The following is a 16,240-nucleotide window of genomic DNA, read 5'->3' on the forward strand; positions in this document are numbered from 1 at the left end:
CTTGCTGCCACTCCCCCTCCTCAGCCCGTGGTTCTAGAATTCTGCCAATTAATCTAACTCTAACCCTTGATTCATTAAAATTAGCATAATCATTCTGCTGTAACCAACTTTCTGTAAGGCAGAGCAAACCAATATGTCGATCAATAATTAAATCATGTACTAACAGGAACTTAGAATAGAGAGTTTAACCATCCACATTTAACGGTTTCACTATTCTCGTGGGAGGGAGGGAGTTCGATGCAGCAACTTCACCCCAAACCACTACTGCGCAGGCTCTAACTCCAAATATGTAACATACTATTCCCCATAAACTGTCGATTTATTTGTTGGTTTTAGTACAGTATGAGGAAGTGACACCATGTCGTCCATCTATTATACAATCATTAATCTCGACAGCAATGTATTTATTTATTTATTTTTTTACTCAGGCACATATGTGGGGGCCTACACTCTAAAAAATGAAACATGGGCTTTTTAAAAATTAATTCATAGTTTTATGTTCAATATACTTAAAATTGTTAATCTTATGTGTGTAATTAATATTTTTAAATTTGATTTAATTAATTCTAAACCGTTTTAATGTTAAATAATAGTGATATTTTCAATTTATTGAACACATTTAATTAAATCCAAAGAGCCCTTTCCACATCCTTTCTGAGCATGCGCAGAGAATGAAAAAAATCTTCGCGCATACGCATTCGCCTTCCTCATCTACGCCACAGTGTGCTTTGGCCACGTGTCTGGAAAGAGGGATTAATCACGATTCATCCGCTGGAGTTAAGGTAATTTCTTCGTATTTTTAATAGAATATAATTTAACTAGTACTTTGTGATAATATATGGCGTATATTTTTCAGGTAAATATATGGGCCGTGTGTGTTCTGTAGGTTTTAGCATTTTGTAGCATTTAGCTAGCATTGGAAACATTGATTTGCATATTCGATGTTACTGCACATTTGAATATTGTCCCATCTGCGTTTAAAATTTCATTCGCACTCCGAATAGCACACTTATTTTATTTGTTTTATTGCAGTATCAAGTTAGGAGAACGTTAGCTATCCACTGCTTGCTTAGCTTCGCCTGTGTGAGTATGTCACGCAGGCGACCTCTGAAGGTGACCCCCACTTACCCCCAAAAATAAAATCAAGTATACTGGGTGGTTAATGCTCCGTTTGTGTCGGTTTGTGCTGTTAAAATCATCATTTGTATCACTATGGTGTCAAAGTGATTACACTTTTATTTCATAGGGCATTCAGAGTTCACCAGTCCAAGCAACACAAAAACGGCCCAAAATAGGACAAAAAAAAAATGCCACAAAATGCTCTGCTTGGTTAGTGCTTGTTTGTGCCAGTAAAATTAACATGTGTGCTGCTACGGTTTTGCAGTTATTAATGTTTTCGTTTTTCGCGATGACGTAACGGGCGTCGAGCACGCTCCCCGTGCTTACGGGCGCGAGTGAGCGTCCGGGTGATGAAGACGTCGTAGGAAACGCTCGCTCGCACCCGAGCATTTTGTGGCATGTTTTGACCTATTTTGGACCATTTTCGTGTTGCTTGGGGGGGCTCGTGAACTCTGAATGACCTATTAAATAAAAGTGTAATATCCTTGACACGGTAGCAATACAAACGATGATTTTACCAGCACAAACCGACACAAACGGAGCACTAATCACCTAGTATACTTGATTTTATTTTGGGGGGCAAGGGGGTCACGTTCAGACTGGGCTGCTCCAGTATATAATGGTAAACGTGGTCACATGAACAGAAGACAATCAATTGGAGATAGAAGGCATGATTTATGAAAAGAGTTACAGAAATGTTGGAGCATTTGAAATTTAACTTGTATTATTAATACATTTTAAAAGAAACAGGAGTGTTCTTAAGTTTAGACCATCTCCGTGCAACCCCTTGCATGTGTCTCACTGTACACGATTTTTTTGTGGTTTTCTTTTTCTCTCAGGTTGCTGGTTGTGGAATTTGGAGCTGTGGAGATTTGAGCTGTGCTCCAAAAGTGCATGTAAAGGTACAAAATGCTTTCATATTATTTACTTTTTCCTTAATATGCAATTTTACATTTTGAATTCTCTTATTTGGTCTTTTAGGTTATAAATGTGGTGTTGTAAGCTTTGCTCTTTAAGTGTATCTAAAAGGTACCAAATTCTAAAACACTTGAGACTTAAACACTCAATTCTTGGTCTGAGACGCTCCTATCCGTGCATTTACAGTCATTGTCTTTGTACTTTCAAAACATGGGGTGGTCTTAGGACTCATCTAAGTCGTGCACATGTTGCTAAGCCCTCTCACACTGTAGGAACATGTTATTTTGACTTGTCCTTGTTCTGAAAGCCACATATCAACAAGCAGAGAATGCTTCCTCCATATTAATAAACATCTCAAGAGGTTTGAGACAGTAGATTGTGTTTATCAAAATTGTTCTTTCAAAACTAATGTATATGGTACTTTCCAGACACAAGAGTAGAAAACATTCATACATGCATGCTAAGAGATTTCAAAAATGAAATAGTGAAAAGAACTGAATTTACAAGTAAAAATGATCTTTCTGAGGAGTCTGCAGATGAACGGTCCTCTGACTTGCATTGTGAAGCTGGTGTAGTTAGTGAAAATTTGGAGGAAGCTGTAGTTAAAAACCTTGCCTTGGTTTTATTGACGTTGGAGGTCTTTTCACATGTACCAACATCAGCAATCGACAATTTAATCGAGGGGCTACATTTTCTGTTCACTACTTCTGCTTTACCCTTAACAAATAGTTTAACTTTGGCCATTCTCAAGGAGCATAATATTGAGGTTAGTGCATTGCTAGTGAATGAGTTGTGCACTGCATTATACACTGGAAATCCACTACTTAAAAGTATTGCAAAAGGAGGATCACTTGAAACAACATTTAAGCGCAAGAAGTTTTACTATGAAAAGTTTAATGTTGTTGAGCCAGAGGAATATGTTCTAGAGGAAAAAACAAAAAAAAAACCTTTCAATATATTCCACTGCTAAAGTTATTGGAGCAGTTACTTCAACGTGAAGATATTGTTGAAAGCTAGTTGACATATAATCTTTATGGGAATGAATTTGTAAGCTTCTCATTCTCTAACACAAAATAGTGCTTGCTTGCAACGTGTTGCCCCCTAATGGCAGAAAACTACACACTGTCACTTTAAATATTAGAATAAAATCTGCTTTGCCCTTTAGTATATTTTTGGAAAAGCAGACATTTGTGAAAGTAGGTGTCTGCTGTGCATCCAGTTAAAAACCATACATCTAGATTGTCAACTAGCAGGCTACGTTACATTACTGTGACATTGTTTCTCCCTGCAAGTTGTGAAATGAGGGTTATAAATTCATCTTTATGGGGAAAAAGCATGTTTAAAATTACTTACAAACAATTATGAATTGGTTAAACAACAATAAAAATTGTCTTTTTATGTTTGTGGGGGTCTCTACTAACATCAAAACAGTAATTGCCCTGCATGTGTTGTTTTGTTTAGGGTTCCCAAATCGAAGTGAAGTGTGAATGCATCCTTCAAGCTGTGATTATATACCTGAATGAGAACCCTCAAAATATCATCAAAGAGTACATGGTAAGTTTATTTTTAAAGGGATATTTTCACCCCTCGGTAAAATTTTGACTGTCATAATTCCCAGAGTTTTGTAAGTTGAAAAATGCTGCCAGATCAGGCATTCTCCTGATCTGGCAGCAATCAGTTTTCTTTAAATTAGCTTACAACAATAAAGTGCATGGGAACTACTAGGATTTTGTTTCCATTCACTTACATTGTTTTATGCTAAACTAAAGAAAATAACCCTGGTCAGCACAATATTAATATTATTATTAATAATATTATTACTTTGGCACAGGTCCATCTGAGTGAGGTGTAAATTAACTCTTCAGTCAGTGTAGAGGGCAAAGTACTCACCACCTGTTGTGTAGCAGGTAGCATCCAGCTGCTGCTGGATTCCAACCCTTCATCTTACAGCCATTTTATTGTTTTTATCTTTTCCGTTACAACTCACACAACTATTGAAAATGCCCCCTCCTTGGCCAACTTGGTTATTTACTCCAAAGTCACATTTTATCTCAAGAGGGTTTGAGATTTGCTGTTTGCCCTGGGAATGTTCACGAGAAAAATGTGCTCATAGGGTGTTTCATTAGCATCGTGCGGCTGTACACCACACATGGTAGGGTCACCCACAAGTGTCAGTTTTTTAGTTTTGTTTTTGTCATTCGATACGTGTGCGGTCTGGAACTCTCTCGGCCGTTTGAAACTCCTGCCGTGTGAACCGGGCTTAACGGTGTGCACCGCTGCATGCTCCTTCTGCCCAGTCCATGTTTCATTTCTCCTTGGTCTTTATTTGGTGATAGTCTTAAATCCACACTTTTCTTTGGTCTGTTCTCCTCAGTCTCATTTAGGGATCTGTGTAATTATGGTAGTGAGGACCATTTAACTAAAATGGAGTGAATAGACAGATGATGGGATGACCAAAATACAACGGATTTAAAATATTTCTGTCCTTTTCAGGATTTCAACGTGATGGAAGCTGAAGAGCTCGAAAGGATGGATTTGGGGTGTTTATAAAATAATCCACGAAGGAGCACAGCCTGATGACTCCCTTGAAGATGTTGGCATCATTATCGAGAGATGCACCGTCTTGCAGGATCTTCACGATGTGGCGAGCAGGTGTGCACTTTTGTTTGGGTTAATTAACTGCCTCAATCTGAGTTACCCAAAGCCACTTCGCTACACATTTGAGTTCCTCCAGAAGGTGCTCATGGGACTGGAAGACAAAAAACTGTCTAACAAAATACAAGTGCTGAAGAACAAACTCTGCCAAAAGGAGACGCAATGACTCTTCCAGATCGAAATGTCCCCCAAAATAAGTGCTCTGTTTTCTTGCTGACTAAAAGTTTTACTGTTTAAAAGTTTATAAATATATATATGTTGATCCTTGTTTGTAAACATTTTGTCATAGCTTTTAATATTCAAGAGATTTACTGAATGCTATTTTTCGTTTGATTGTGGAAAAGAAAACGTAATTCAGAAACAGGGTTTTTTGAACTGGGGACAAAATTACCCAGATGGATATATTTTCTTGTTTCACAACATTTTCTTCAGTTTGAGTTGCTGTGGTAATTCTGCAGACTGTAGCCATTGCAGACCTACAACTGTAGATCCTGAAATCATTCTGGCAGGTTTGACATCCTACTCCTCACTACACTGTCACTTTGTTTAAACTGGAAAGTTGTTTCAGATGTTTACATTTTGTTTTACACACTTCATTTAATGTTGCTTTATGCAGTGTTGTTTCCCTGTTTAAGCTTTGGGGCTTGAGCACCCGCCCCTTTCCTGATGGGTGCCCAAAGTTTTTTTTTTTTCTTTTTTTTTTTTTTCGATACAGCACTTTTATTCTCCTTTTTTTGTGGTCACCGCCCGTCTCAGGTTTTTGCAGCCCCTCCTCTCCCGTCTCACATTGGTGCTCTTGGACGAGAGGAGAGCACGAACGAGCCTGGTGAGCCACATGACCATACAGCGTTTGGAGGGGGGTTCTTTTCTGTCGTTTTTGGCACCAGTCCTTTACCCAGCTGCTCCCGAACCCTTTCCTGTAGCCCCCGCCGGTCTGCTTCGCCTGGTGGGGGCTGTTTTTGCCAGACCCGGCGGTACTGTTCCAGTTTGACCGCCGAGTCTGTCTTTTGGGATGGTGGGGGAGCAGCTGGTCTTACTTTCTCACTTTTTTTTTTCTTTTCTTTTTTCCATTGTTTCTCAGCCGAGAGCTTCGTCGAATGGCCGTTGAACCAGGCACGTGCGCGGGGGGGGCTGGAGGGGCTTGAGCACCCGCCCCTTTCCTGATGGGTGCCCAAAGTTGTTTTTTTTTTTTTGTTTGTTTGTTTTTTTTTCGATACAGCACTCCTTTTTTTGTGGTCACCACCCGTCTCAGGTTTTTGCAGCCCCTCTCCTCTCCCGTCTCACATTGGTGCTCTTGGACGAGAGGAGAGCACGAACGAGCCTGGTGAGCCACATGACCATACAGCGTTTGGAGGGGGGTTCTTTTCTGTCGTTTTTGGCACCAGTCCTTTACCCAGCTGCTCCCGTATTCTTGTCTGTAGCCCCCGCCGGTCTGCTTCGCCTGGTGGGGGCTGTTTTTGCCAGACCCGGCGGTACTGTTCCAGTTTGACCGCCGAGTCTGTCTTTTGGGATGGTGGGGAGCAGCTGGTCTTACTTTCTCACTTTTTTTTTCTTCTCTTTTTTCCATTGTTTCTCAGCCGAGAGCTTCGTCGAATGGCCGTTGAACCAGGCACGTGCGCAGGTGGGGGGGCTGGAGGGGCTTGAGCACCCGCCTAGGGCTGTTCGATATAACGATATATATCGGATGACGATAGAAAAACGTCTATCGTTTCATTTTACGCTATCGTTTGTTTCGTGGTGTCGCAAAATAAACTGTTTACGGCAATATTTTTTCATCATTTTGATGGTCACTGTAGTGGCTATATTAATTTCTTAAAGTTCTCTCTTTCTCTTATATTTAATATAACCACACTACGGACGGACAAGCGCTTGTTTTTTATGCGTTTTCGTTAGCAACAACGACGGTAAAACCACGGCGTGTCCGCTTGTTTATTTTCCACATAAACCTTTCACAATAAAGCTCAAGATCCTGTTGAGGCTTTTCAAAATAAAACGAGTCACGTGAAAGATGCAGAGTATTAACGGATGAGAAGCAAAAAAGAGCCGCCAGGTGCTAAAAAATAAACCTTAGAGTCAAACGTTAGAAAAGACTTTTCTCCGCAGCACGCTGTGTAATAAATACTCACAAAGAAAACGGCGGCCGTTACAACTTACGTCTAAAAATGTATAGTTCCATGCATCAGTTAAAAACACTCGACTCCAGGTACACGACGCCCAGCTGGAAACACTTCACGCAAGTCGAGATGCCCGAGATTCACAGAATTTACAGGAAATGTTACGTTTTTGTAATTTATATCGTTATATCGACGATAGATGTCTTAATATCGGGATATGAGATTTTGGTCATATCGCACAGCCCTACACCCGCCCCTTTCCTGATGGGTGCCCAAAGTTTTGTTTTTGTTTTGTTTTTTTTTAATACGCTTTATTGACAAAGCACAATGTCAGGGGGTTTCTATGGGAAAACAAAACACTCTAATAAAGAATCACATGATATTGAACAGGGAACATAAGCTTATGGTTTTGACAGCTTTTAAATTTTGAGAATGTTGTATGGTTTTTACATATTGTTTGGTTTCATTTAAAAAGCACTGAAAAGATGGTTTTGCATTAGAAAATTTCAACTTATGTATATGAAATTTAGCTAATAATATCAATAAATTAATCAAATAAAATTCGTTTGCCCTGTGCATGGGGTACTTAAAGAAACCAAACAATATTTTCTCATAACAAAGAGAGAACTCGAAAAAGATTAAGGAAACAACAAAAACACTAAATTCTTGCCAGAAAAGTTTTGTGTATAAGCATGACCAAAATAAATGAGAGATATCTTCCTTCACACAATTACAAAATGTACAGTTAACATCAATGTCTTTTTTATAACGTACAAGAAAAGATCTGGTTGGGTAAAAACGAATAACTTTAAAAGATATTTCCTTTATTTTGTTATTTAATAGAAATTTTGACGGTAAGGTCCAAATTTTCTCCCATTCCAGGTCCTGGTATAAGTTATTCCAGTAGGCGACAGCCGTTGGGACACAAGTTCTGTCTTTTTGAAACAGTTCGTATTTCACGATTGTTTTTCCTCTTTATAGAGGGGAAACATACCTGACCAACATAAGTAACAGCAGGATCCAGGGGTAAGGGGGTCAAATCATTAACAAGGAAGAGGAGTGTGTTGACCGTCCTCTGTTGCTCTGTGAGCCATTTATTCACACTTACCTGACCGTATGGAGTGAGTCTGGCAAGCTTTTTGTGTAGTCCTTGAGGATGTCACCCCAAGGCCGACATGTCGGTGAACCGCTGCGTTTATTTCATTTCTCGGCTTCAGCGTCACTTTAACTCCCGGACTGCTCGCATCACCACCAGCAGCTGTCATGTGTCCTCTGGGTCTAGTTCAGGGGTCGGCAACCCGCGGCTCCGGAGCCGCATGCGGCTCTTTAGTCCTGCAGCTCCGCGTAGTTTGGGAAAATAAATTAGAAGTATTTAGCTGAAGTGCATTTTATTTGTGTTTAGTTCTTTTTTTAAAAACTTGTAGTTCTATATTGGAAGATTGTTGTGATTTTGAAATATAAAAATAAAATATTTTATTATTTTTTTCATCGCTCAAAATAAGCGTTACACTCAGGGAAGCCGGTGTACCCGCCGAAACGCCGTTCATTTATCGAGACTTTCAACCCCAGGTAGGCCAATTATGGATCTTCGGATCCACATTATGTCGGCAGCTGTTCTCCACCGTGAACTACGTTAAAAACAAACACCGCTCACGCCTCACAGATGACAGCTTACAGTCCTGCATGAAGATGAATGCCCCGATTTGCAGACGCTGTGAGCAGAGGTTCGGGACCAGAAGTCTCATTGTAAACATATCACGGCAGACCCGACGATGTTTGCATGAACATGCTTTTCAGAATCTCTATATTGACCACTTTTCACACACGGTTGCTGTACGCATACAGCCGGCTGCAGCTTTTCAGCTCACAGCCCGACAACACAATAGCAGAGAGAGCACAGACTTTAAGGCGGCGAGGCGTGATTGCGGGTGCCGCTTCGTCCAACTCCCGTTCAGCGGCACTGCAGACCACGCCCCGTCACACACATTAACAAGGTAAAATAGATATTTAGGCAGAATTTTGCAAATATCTTTTTTTTTTTTTTTTTTTTTTTTTTTTTTTAGCGGCATAGTGCTTTTTTTCCAATTACTTTTTAAAAGGGTGGCTGCTCACAACAGTTTTTGTTTGCTACATGGATCATTTTAGTTCAGCTGGGTGTCTTTCCTTTTGTTGTATTTCTTTAAGAGTTCAAAATGTGTTAATTACATAGATAAAATGTAATTTTCTCTGTAGCACTTCACGGCTTTCATAAGCAACACACCTTGGTTGCTCTGTGGATTCTTTTAAAAAGCAGTTAAAAACTTTTCTGTTCAAACAAGCCTATTGTTGATCTACGTATTTTATATTCTTTACATTATTTACATTTGATCTTTTACATTGTGTATAATGTCTTGATTGTATTGTTTATTTTAATATTTGTGTACAGCGCTTTGTGACTGCCTGTCTGTGAAAAGCGCTTAATAAATAAACTTTACTTACTTACTTTAGTTGTTCACACAAAGCACAAAGGTAAAAAAACAATATATACAGTGTTATCTTCATTTTAGATTTCAAAAAGTATTTGCGGCTCCCAGTGTTATTTTGCGTGGAAACCGGGTCCAAGTGGCTCTTTGGGTGTTAAAGGTTGCAGACCCCTGGTCTAGTTTGTTACAGGGACAGCATCGACCCAGTACAGTGGTCTGGAAGAGGGATGTTTTGTCTAACAGCTCCTCTCCGAAACCTCCGGACACCTCGTTCTTTGTCCCCGTCTCCCTGAAGGCAGACACCTCGGCAGACGGCGGTGTGGGAATAGAGCTCACCCAGCCGCTGGATAAAAGTGAGTAAACGAAACCTAAGTAGGTCAGTTAAACTACTCTGGATGGAATAATGTAAAACCGGGTGTTGTTTTTAGTTTTTTTTTTTTTTTTTTTAAATAAAATATAATGAAAGCGTATACTTGTTCTATTGCTTGCGAATGATTATAAAGGTGGAGGTGATTTTCCTCAGATGATGCGACATCTTCTTGTCTCTGCTGCTTGTGTCTGTGATTCAGATGAGCTGCTGAAGGTTCTGAATCGGTTTTACAAACGGAAAGAGATGCAGAAGCTGGCAGCGGACTCGGGTTTGGATGGTGAGGAACGTGTTTGTCAGTTTAGCCATGGAAGGCCACAAGCCAGTGATCATATGCCAGAAAGAGATTTCCTCTGTCTAATAACCTTGTTTATATGTTGACAAATAGGTTATAGGGGCTACATGAAGGGGTTATATACAGATGTAGTCAGAACTTTACATACGCTCATCAAGGTTTGAATTTATTTAGGGCTCTCTCTAATCTGCACAGGGTCAAATATATATAGACTCATTTAAATCTTTTAAGAAGTGGTGCTGAAGGTTCTCCAATGTCTTTTAACATAACATGGCCAAGGCCTGTTATCTTCTCATTAGTTATCATGATTGACTACAACTTTTTGACTGGAACTTCACTTTGTCAGCATAAAATAATTGATTGACAACACTTAGTGGATTAACCAATACTCATAACAATGGGAAAGTAACGGAATGAATATCTAGGAAGAGAATTGTAAATTTACACAAGCAGGGAAATTTGCACAAATTCAACACGAGATATCATTGGCTTATCTGTTTTCTCTCCATGCGCATGCAGCTCGTCTGTTCCACCAGGCCTTCATCAGCTTCAGGAAGTATATCCTAGAGATGACGTCACTCCCCGCCGACCTGCACATCATCCTCAACGACATCTGCTGTGGAGCAGGTTTGTCACTTTATGGAGTAACTGTTACAGTTGAAACTGTTTGTTCAGTGACCGTTATATTTAGAAATATTTTTCTGTATGATTTTCTTCAGGTCATATAGATGATATCTATCCATACTTCATGCGTCACGCCAAGCAGATCTTTCCCATGTTGGACTGTATGGATGACCTGAGAAAGATCTCAGACCTCAGGGTCCCGGCCAACTGGTGTGTATTTTAAACCTGACCAAATGCCACACACTTCGCATTAAAGTTAGCTTTCTGGCTTCCACTACCAAACCATATTTATGTGTTCGCCAGGTACCCCGAGGCACGTGCCATCCAGAGGAAGGTGATTTTCCACGCTGGGCCAACTAACAGTGGTAAAACCTACCATGCCATCCAACGCTACCTGGCTGCTAAGTCTGGTGTGTACTGTGGCCCCTTGAAGCTGCTGGCCCACGAGATCTTTGAGAAGCGCAACGATGCTGTACGTAACTGTGCTCCTGTGTAAACATCAAAGTCTTTTCATGTGTCCTAGTGTGTTTGTGTGTGGAGAAAGGTCACATTGTGTATGTTTTCAAGGTGTCTTATTTTCTATTAATACTGACATTAATTGCACTTTCTCTGTGTGCTTCAGGGTGTACCATGTGACCTGGTTACTGGAGAGGACCTTTGTAGACCCAGAGGGTCGAGCAGCTGGTCATGTGGCCTGCACCATTGAGATGTGCAGCGTCACTACACCGTGTAAGTGCACCTGTGATAATCATTCTTTAAATTTTTTTTTACATACTGTTTAATATTTTAGGTACTGTTCTGATATTCTTTCTTTGACCTGAGTTTCTGTGATGTTAATAAATAATCTGTCACGGGAAACAAAAATTCCCCTTATAACCATGTATGATTAAATTATAAAGGATGGCACTCAATGAAGTTTGAAACCTTGATCTAGAAATGGATACATTTGTCTTTTAATCTGAAAAAACTGAATATATTTTTAAAAAGGAAAATGTAGAGGTTATCAATTCATATTAGGTAGTTATTGAAATTTTGTGTATGTTAACTGATTAAAAGGTAGATATTGACCTCAGTTTTTTGTCTTTATAGATGAGGTTGCTGTAATCGACGAAATTCAAATGATCCGAGATCCTTCCAGAGGATGGGCATGGACCAGAGCTCTGCTGGGTTTGTACAACATACTCAGAAACGTATTCATTTATTTATTTATTTATTTTTTAAAACCTAAATTAATTTATTATTCTGTGCATTTGTGCAGGTCTCTGTGCAGAGGAGATCCACGTGTGTGGGGAACCTGCTGCCATAGACTTTATCAAAGAGCTGATGTTCACCACTGGAGAGGAGGTGGAGGTGAGACTGTGATAGACGTGACATCTGAAAGAAAAGATTTTGGCTGATGTTTCTAACCTCGTCTTTGGAGATCCCCTTTTTCTAGTCTCATCTCAGTCTTCTTCTCTCTGCAGGTTCACAATTACCAGCGTCTAACTCCTTTCTCAATACTGGATCATGCTGTGGAGTCATTAGACAACCTGAGACCAGGAGACTGCATCGTGTGCTTTAGTAAAAATGACATCTATTCAATCAGCAGGCAGATCGAGGCCAGAGGGCAAGAATGTGCTGTAATCTATGGGAGCTTACCTCCAGGTGAGTATCTGAGGGGTTTTATATTTGTCACATGAATGCTTACACTCAACAGTCACTTCTTAAGGTACACTTTTCTGGTTCTTGGTTGAAGCCCCGTTTGTCTTCAGAACTGTCTTAATTCTTCACAAAGAATTAACCTTTTCATCAAAAGTTTCTAAGGATTTATTGGCTAAACATCCAAGATGTTAATCTCCTGTTCTGCCATATCCCAAAGGTGCTCTGTTGGATTGTGGACTGTAGAGGTTATTTGAGTACAGTCAACTCACTATCAGGTTCTAGAAACAGTTTGAGATTATTTGAGCTTTATTTTATTCTGTTGGAAGCAGCTATCAGAAGATGGGTATCCTGTGATCATAAAAGGATGGACATGGTCAGCAGCAGTACTCAGACTTTGGCAATCAAACAATGCTCAGATGGTATTAAGGGCCTAATAAAATACCCCCCACACCATAACACAACCACCAGCCTGAACAATTGTTACAAGGCAGGATGCATCCATGGTTTTGTATTGCTTACGCAAAATTCTGACCCAACCATCCGATGAATGTCCAAGCAAAACTGGTTACTCAAAAGACCGGATGACACTTTTTTAAAATGCATAACATGGGTAAATGTAACCCATTAATGAGCAGCTGAAGAAGTCCGTCCAATGAAATGGCCAGTGAGTGTATGTCTTTGTGTAGAACTGAGCCAATAAGTAGGTTTGGTTAGTTTTTAGGAGAATAATGGTTTAATGTCAAAATTTTGATTTACAGGCACCAAGCTGTCCCAGGCAAAGAAGTTTAATGACCCTGATGACCCCTGCAAGATTCTGGTTGCTACAGATGCTATAGGCATGGGCCTTAACCTGTAAGTGCAAAGCATACTTTATGAAATATTTTTAGAGCCATATCAGTGGTTGCATGCTTTCTGCCATATAGGATATTGTTCATTATCAAGCTTACATCTGTGCATTTACCTTTCTGTTTTACTTCACCCCACCACCCCTTCTCTCTCTCCAGGAGTATAAAACGCATCATCTTCAACAGTCTGGTGAAGCCTAATGTTAATGAGAAAGGGGAGAAACGGATGGAGACCATCAGCACTTCTCAGGCTCTGCAGATCGCTGGCCGTGCTGGGAGGTCAGCCTCCTTTCTGTGTGACAACAACAATGCAGACAATCCCTTTGAGCTTCTGTTAGGCCACTGTATTAAACTCCATCTTCTGCCACCTGTTGCAGGTTCTCCTCCAAGTTTAAAGAGGGAGAAGTTACAACCATGCACAGAGACGATCTCCCCGTCCTCAAAGAAATACTCAGTCACTCTGTCGATCCTATAGAGGTGATCATTTTACACACAAACACAAAACCTACGTTCTGCTTTCTTGCAGTAACACATCGATCTCATTTTATTCTCCAATTGATTGCCTCAGACTGCAGGACTCCATCCGACTGCAGAGCAGATAGAGATGTTTGCTTACCATCTGCCCGATGCAACGCTGTCCAACCTTGTTGTGAGTAGAGCCGCTCATTTAGTGATCATTGCAAGAATTGAAATGTTCATTATAGCCCTTCAAACAGCAGAATTAAAAATAAATGCATAAAAACGGGGGGGAAAGATGTTTTCCAGCTACATGTCATGGTCTTCATCAGTGAGGAGAGTTTACTGAGATGGGTTAAATAGTTGATAATGTGGTAAAACAAAACCTGAGCAGTCTTTAGATTGAAACAGAAGGTGGTATTTCACTGTAGAGTGAGTTTCAAGTATTTTTCAGGAGCTGTGTTTTTATTTGAGACTGTTAGCTGCTTTTTTTTCTCAACAGTTTGTGAAACCGCCTGAAAAATTCTGTATTTGGTTAAGACTTAAGATCTGAAATGCCCAAATGTAAACAAATACAACTGATTGGTCCAGCACACTGTTGCATGTATCCTTTCTCTATGCAGTCATCAGTTATAAGTGCACATTACATGAAATTATTTGATAAAAGAACATTTTCATGACAAAATTATGTTGTAATTTTGTAGCAGCATAAAAGTATGTTTACAATTTCCTGTTGTAGCAGAAATGAAATTAAATATTGTTTTGTGTTTCTGCGAGGTGCAGCATGCGTACTGAAAGAGTGAATCAAAATGAACCCTATTAGAAATGTGTTTAGGCTGTGAATGGGTACATAAAGCAAAACACACAATTTTTTATATTTCAGTTTCTTTTTTGTGTGTGTGTTTTTTGTTTTTTTTACTGTTAGACATTTTAAAGCCACGTCTTATTCAAGACAGTAAATGCTCTCGTTCTCTCGCCCCCTTCTCAGGACATATTTGTCAGCCTCTCTCAGGTGGATGGTTTGTATTTTGTCTGCAACATTGACGACTTTAAGTTTCTGGCGGACATGATTCAGCACATACCGCTTAACCTGAGGTCACGCTACGTCTTCTGCACTGCTCCCATCAACAAAAAGCAGCCGTTTGTATGTACCTCCTTCCTTAAGGTGAGTGAGTGGATGTAAACATGAGAAGGCTGCAGAGATTTAAGGTTAATGGTGGAAGGACAGGAGTGAGCAGTAGAGGGTGCTGATGAGGAGAGTAAAAATGATGAAATAAGGGTAAGGAAATTGACCCAGTGAGGCAGTGGCGTAATAACCCTCCTGTCACACCCGACTCTTTTTATGGTCTTATCAAACTGATAAAACAAGAGTAGATAAAATTGGCATGAATGCACAACCTTTGAGATCGAGGGTTAAGTTCTGCATATTTCTATTGTTCGTGTGTGCTAAGGCTCAGAGTATTTAGTTTAGAGCAATAGCGATGCACCTATAGAAGGTAATTTGGTTGTGTAAATAAAACTGTGATTGGATAATAAATACTAAAACTGTGTTCAGCACAAAGTATACGTTTAACATTCACTTTATTATTTGAGTGTGTACAGCATGTCATCTGCACTGTTGATGGATCAATCTCGTTTCTTCTCCAGTTTGCCCGTCAATTCAGTCGAGACGAACCCCTGACGTTTGACTGGGTCTGTCGCCACATCAGCTGGCCTCTGGCTCCACCCAAAAACATTAAAGACCTGGTTCACCTGGAAGCTGTCCATGACGTGTTGGATCTCTACCTCTGGTTAAGGTAGCTTTATATTTCCACCTTTGGCAAGCTGCCTCACCTGTTTTATGTCTTTTTAATATGCGATCATGATGTGTTTGTTTGTATGAACTTTTCTTTGTTGTCGCAATTTCCAGTTTTGCCATATTGATCTTCGTTGTTTGTGTCTACCTGCCTCCGCAGCTACCGTTTTATGGACATGTTTCCAGATACTGCCTCAATTAGAGAAATCCAGCGGGAACTTGATGATATCATCCAGCAGGGTGTGCGAAATATCACCCGGCTCATCAGAGCCTCTGACCCAACAGTCACTGACCCACTGCAGGCGCAGAGCAACAGGCATAGCCAGACAGGAAGGGGAACTGGTAGCACTAAGTTTTGACTGGAAGCAGAGGTCAAAGGGGACAGAGAGCCTCAGGACAGATGATGGACAGCTCTCTGGCTAGTCGTTTGGTGAGAGACGGGCTGTTGACGCCCGATTTGCTCCAGCAGCTGCAGAGGGAATGGTCTAAAGATCAGAAGCAGGACAACAGCAGTCAGAGGGCACTCGATCTGGAGCATCAGAGTAATAACAAAGGGAAAAGGAAAAAGAAGAAGAAATGAAGAAGAAATGAAGAACCTGTTCATTTTGCTTCAGTGAAACACCTTGTTCCTGTGCTACAGATCTAACCAAATGTTTGCTTCTAATCAACAAATGTACAAACTCACTAAAGCTGGAAAATGTTTCTAGCTCCAGTTGCTGTGTCTATGAAGGATCAAGTGTCTGGTGAGAGAATGTCCTCTTTGTGACACCAATAACTGACAGACATCATTGTCAAATGTGCTGTTTCAGCAGCATTTGTGACACCAGAAGACACTGAAGTTCATTAAATGCTTGAAGTTTTCTCAGTCGTCAAACTCTAATACGTAATTTCTATGAACATTTCTTTAACTGAGGAAAAAAGTGAGAGCTCGAACTGGGAATAGGCCTGT

The 16,240-nt window shown here is 40.3% G+C and overlaps 1 protein-coding gene across 1 annotated transcript; it reads left to right on the forward strand.

The window, feature by feature from the left end:
• Positions 1-7,966: 7,966 nt before the first annotated feature.
• supv3l1 (SUV3-like helicase) lies at positions 7,967-16,188 on the forward strand. The gene is given in 19 exon segments (XM_019359384.2): positions 7,967-8,082; positions 9,443-9,621; positions 9,838-9,915; positions 10,450-10,557; positions 10,650-10,764; positions 10,858-11,026; positions 11,177-11,208; positions 11,210-11,283; positions 11,644-11,721; positions 11,813-11,904; positions 12,018-12,198; positions 12,954-13,047; positions 13,200-13,319; positions 13,418-13,517; positions 13,609-13,689; positions 14,485-14,661; positions 15,144-15,292; positions 15,452-15,644; positions 15,647-16,188. Coding segments are annotated over 19 exon segments (2,346 nt in total). The 5' UTR covers positions 7,967-7,981; the 3' UTR covers positions 15,872-16,188.
• Positions 16,189-16,240: the final 52 nt, after the last annotated feature.

This window comes from Oreochromis niloticus, linkage group LG1 (assembly GCF_001858045.2).
Source record: "Oreochromis niloticus isolate F11D_XX linkage group LG1, O_niloticus_UMD_NMBU, whole genome shotgun sequence".
NCBI lineage: Eukaryota > Metazoa > Chordata > Actinopteri > Cichliformes > Cichlidae > Oreochromis > Oreochromis niloticus.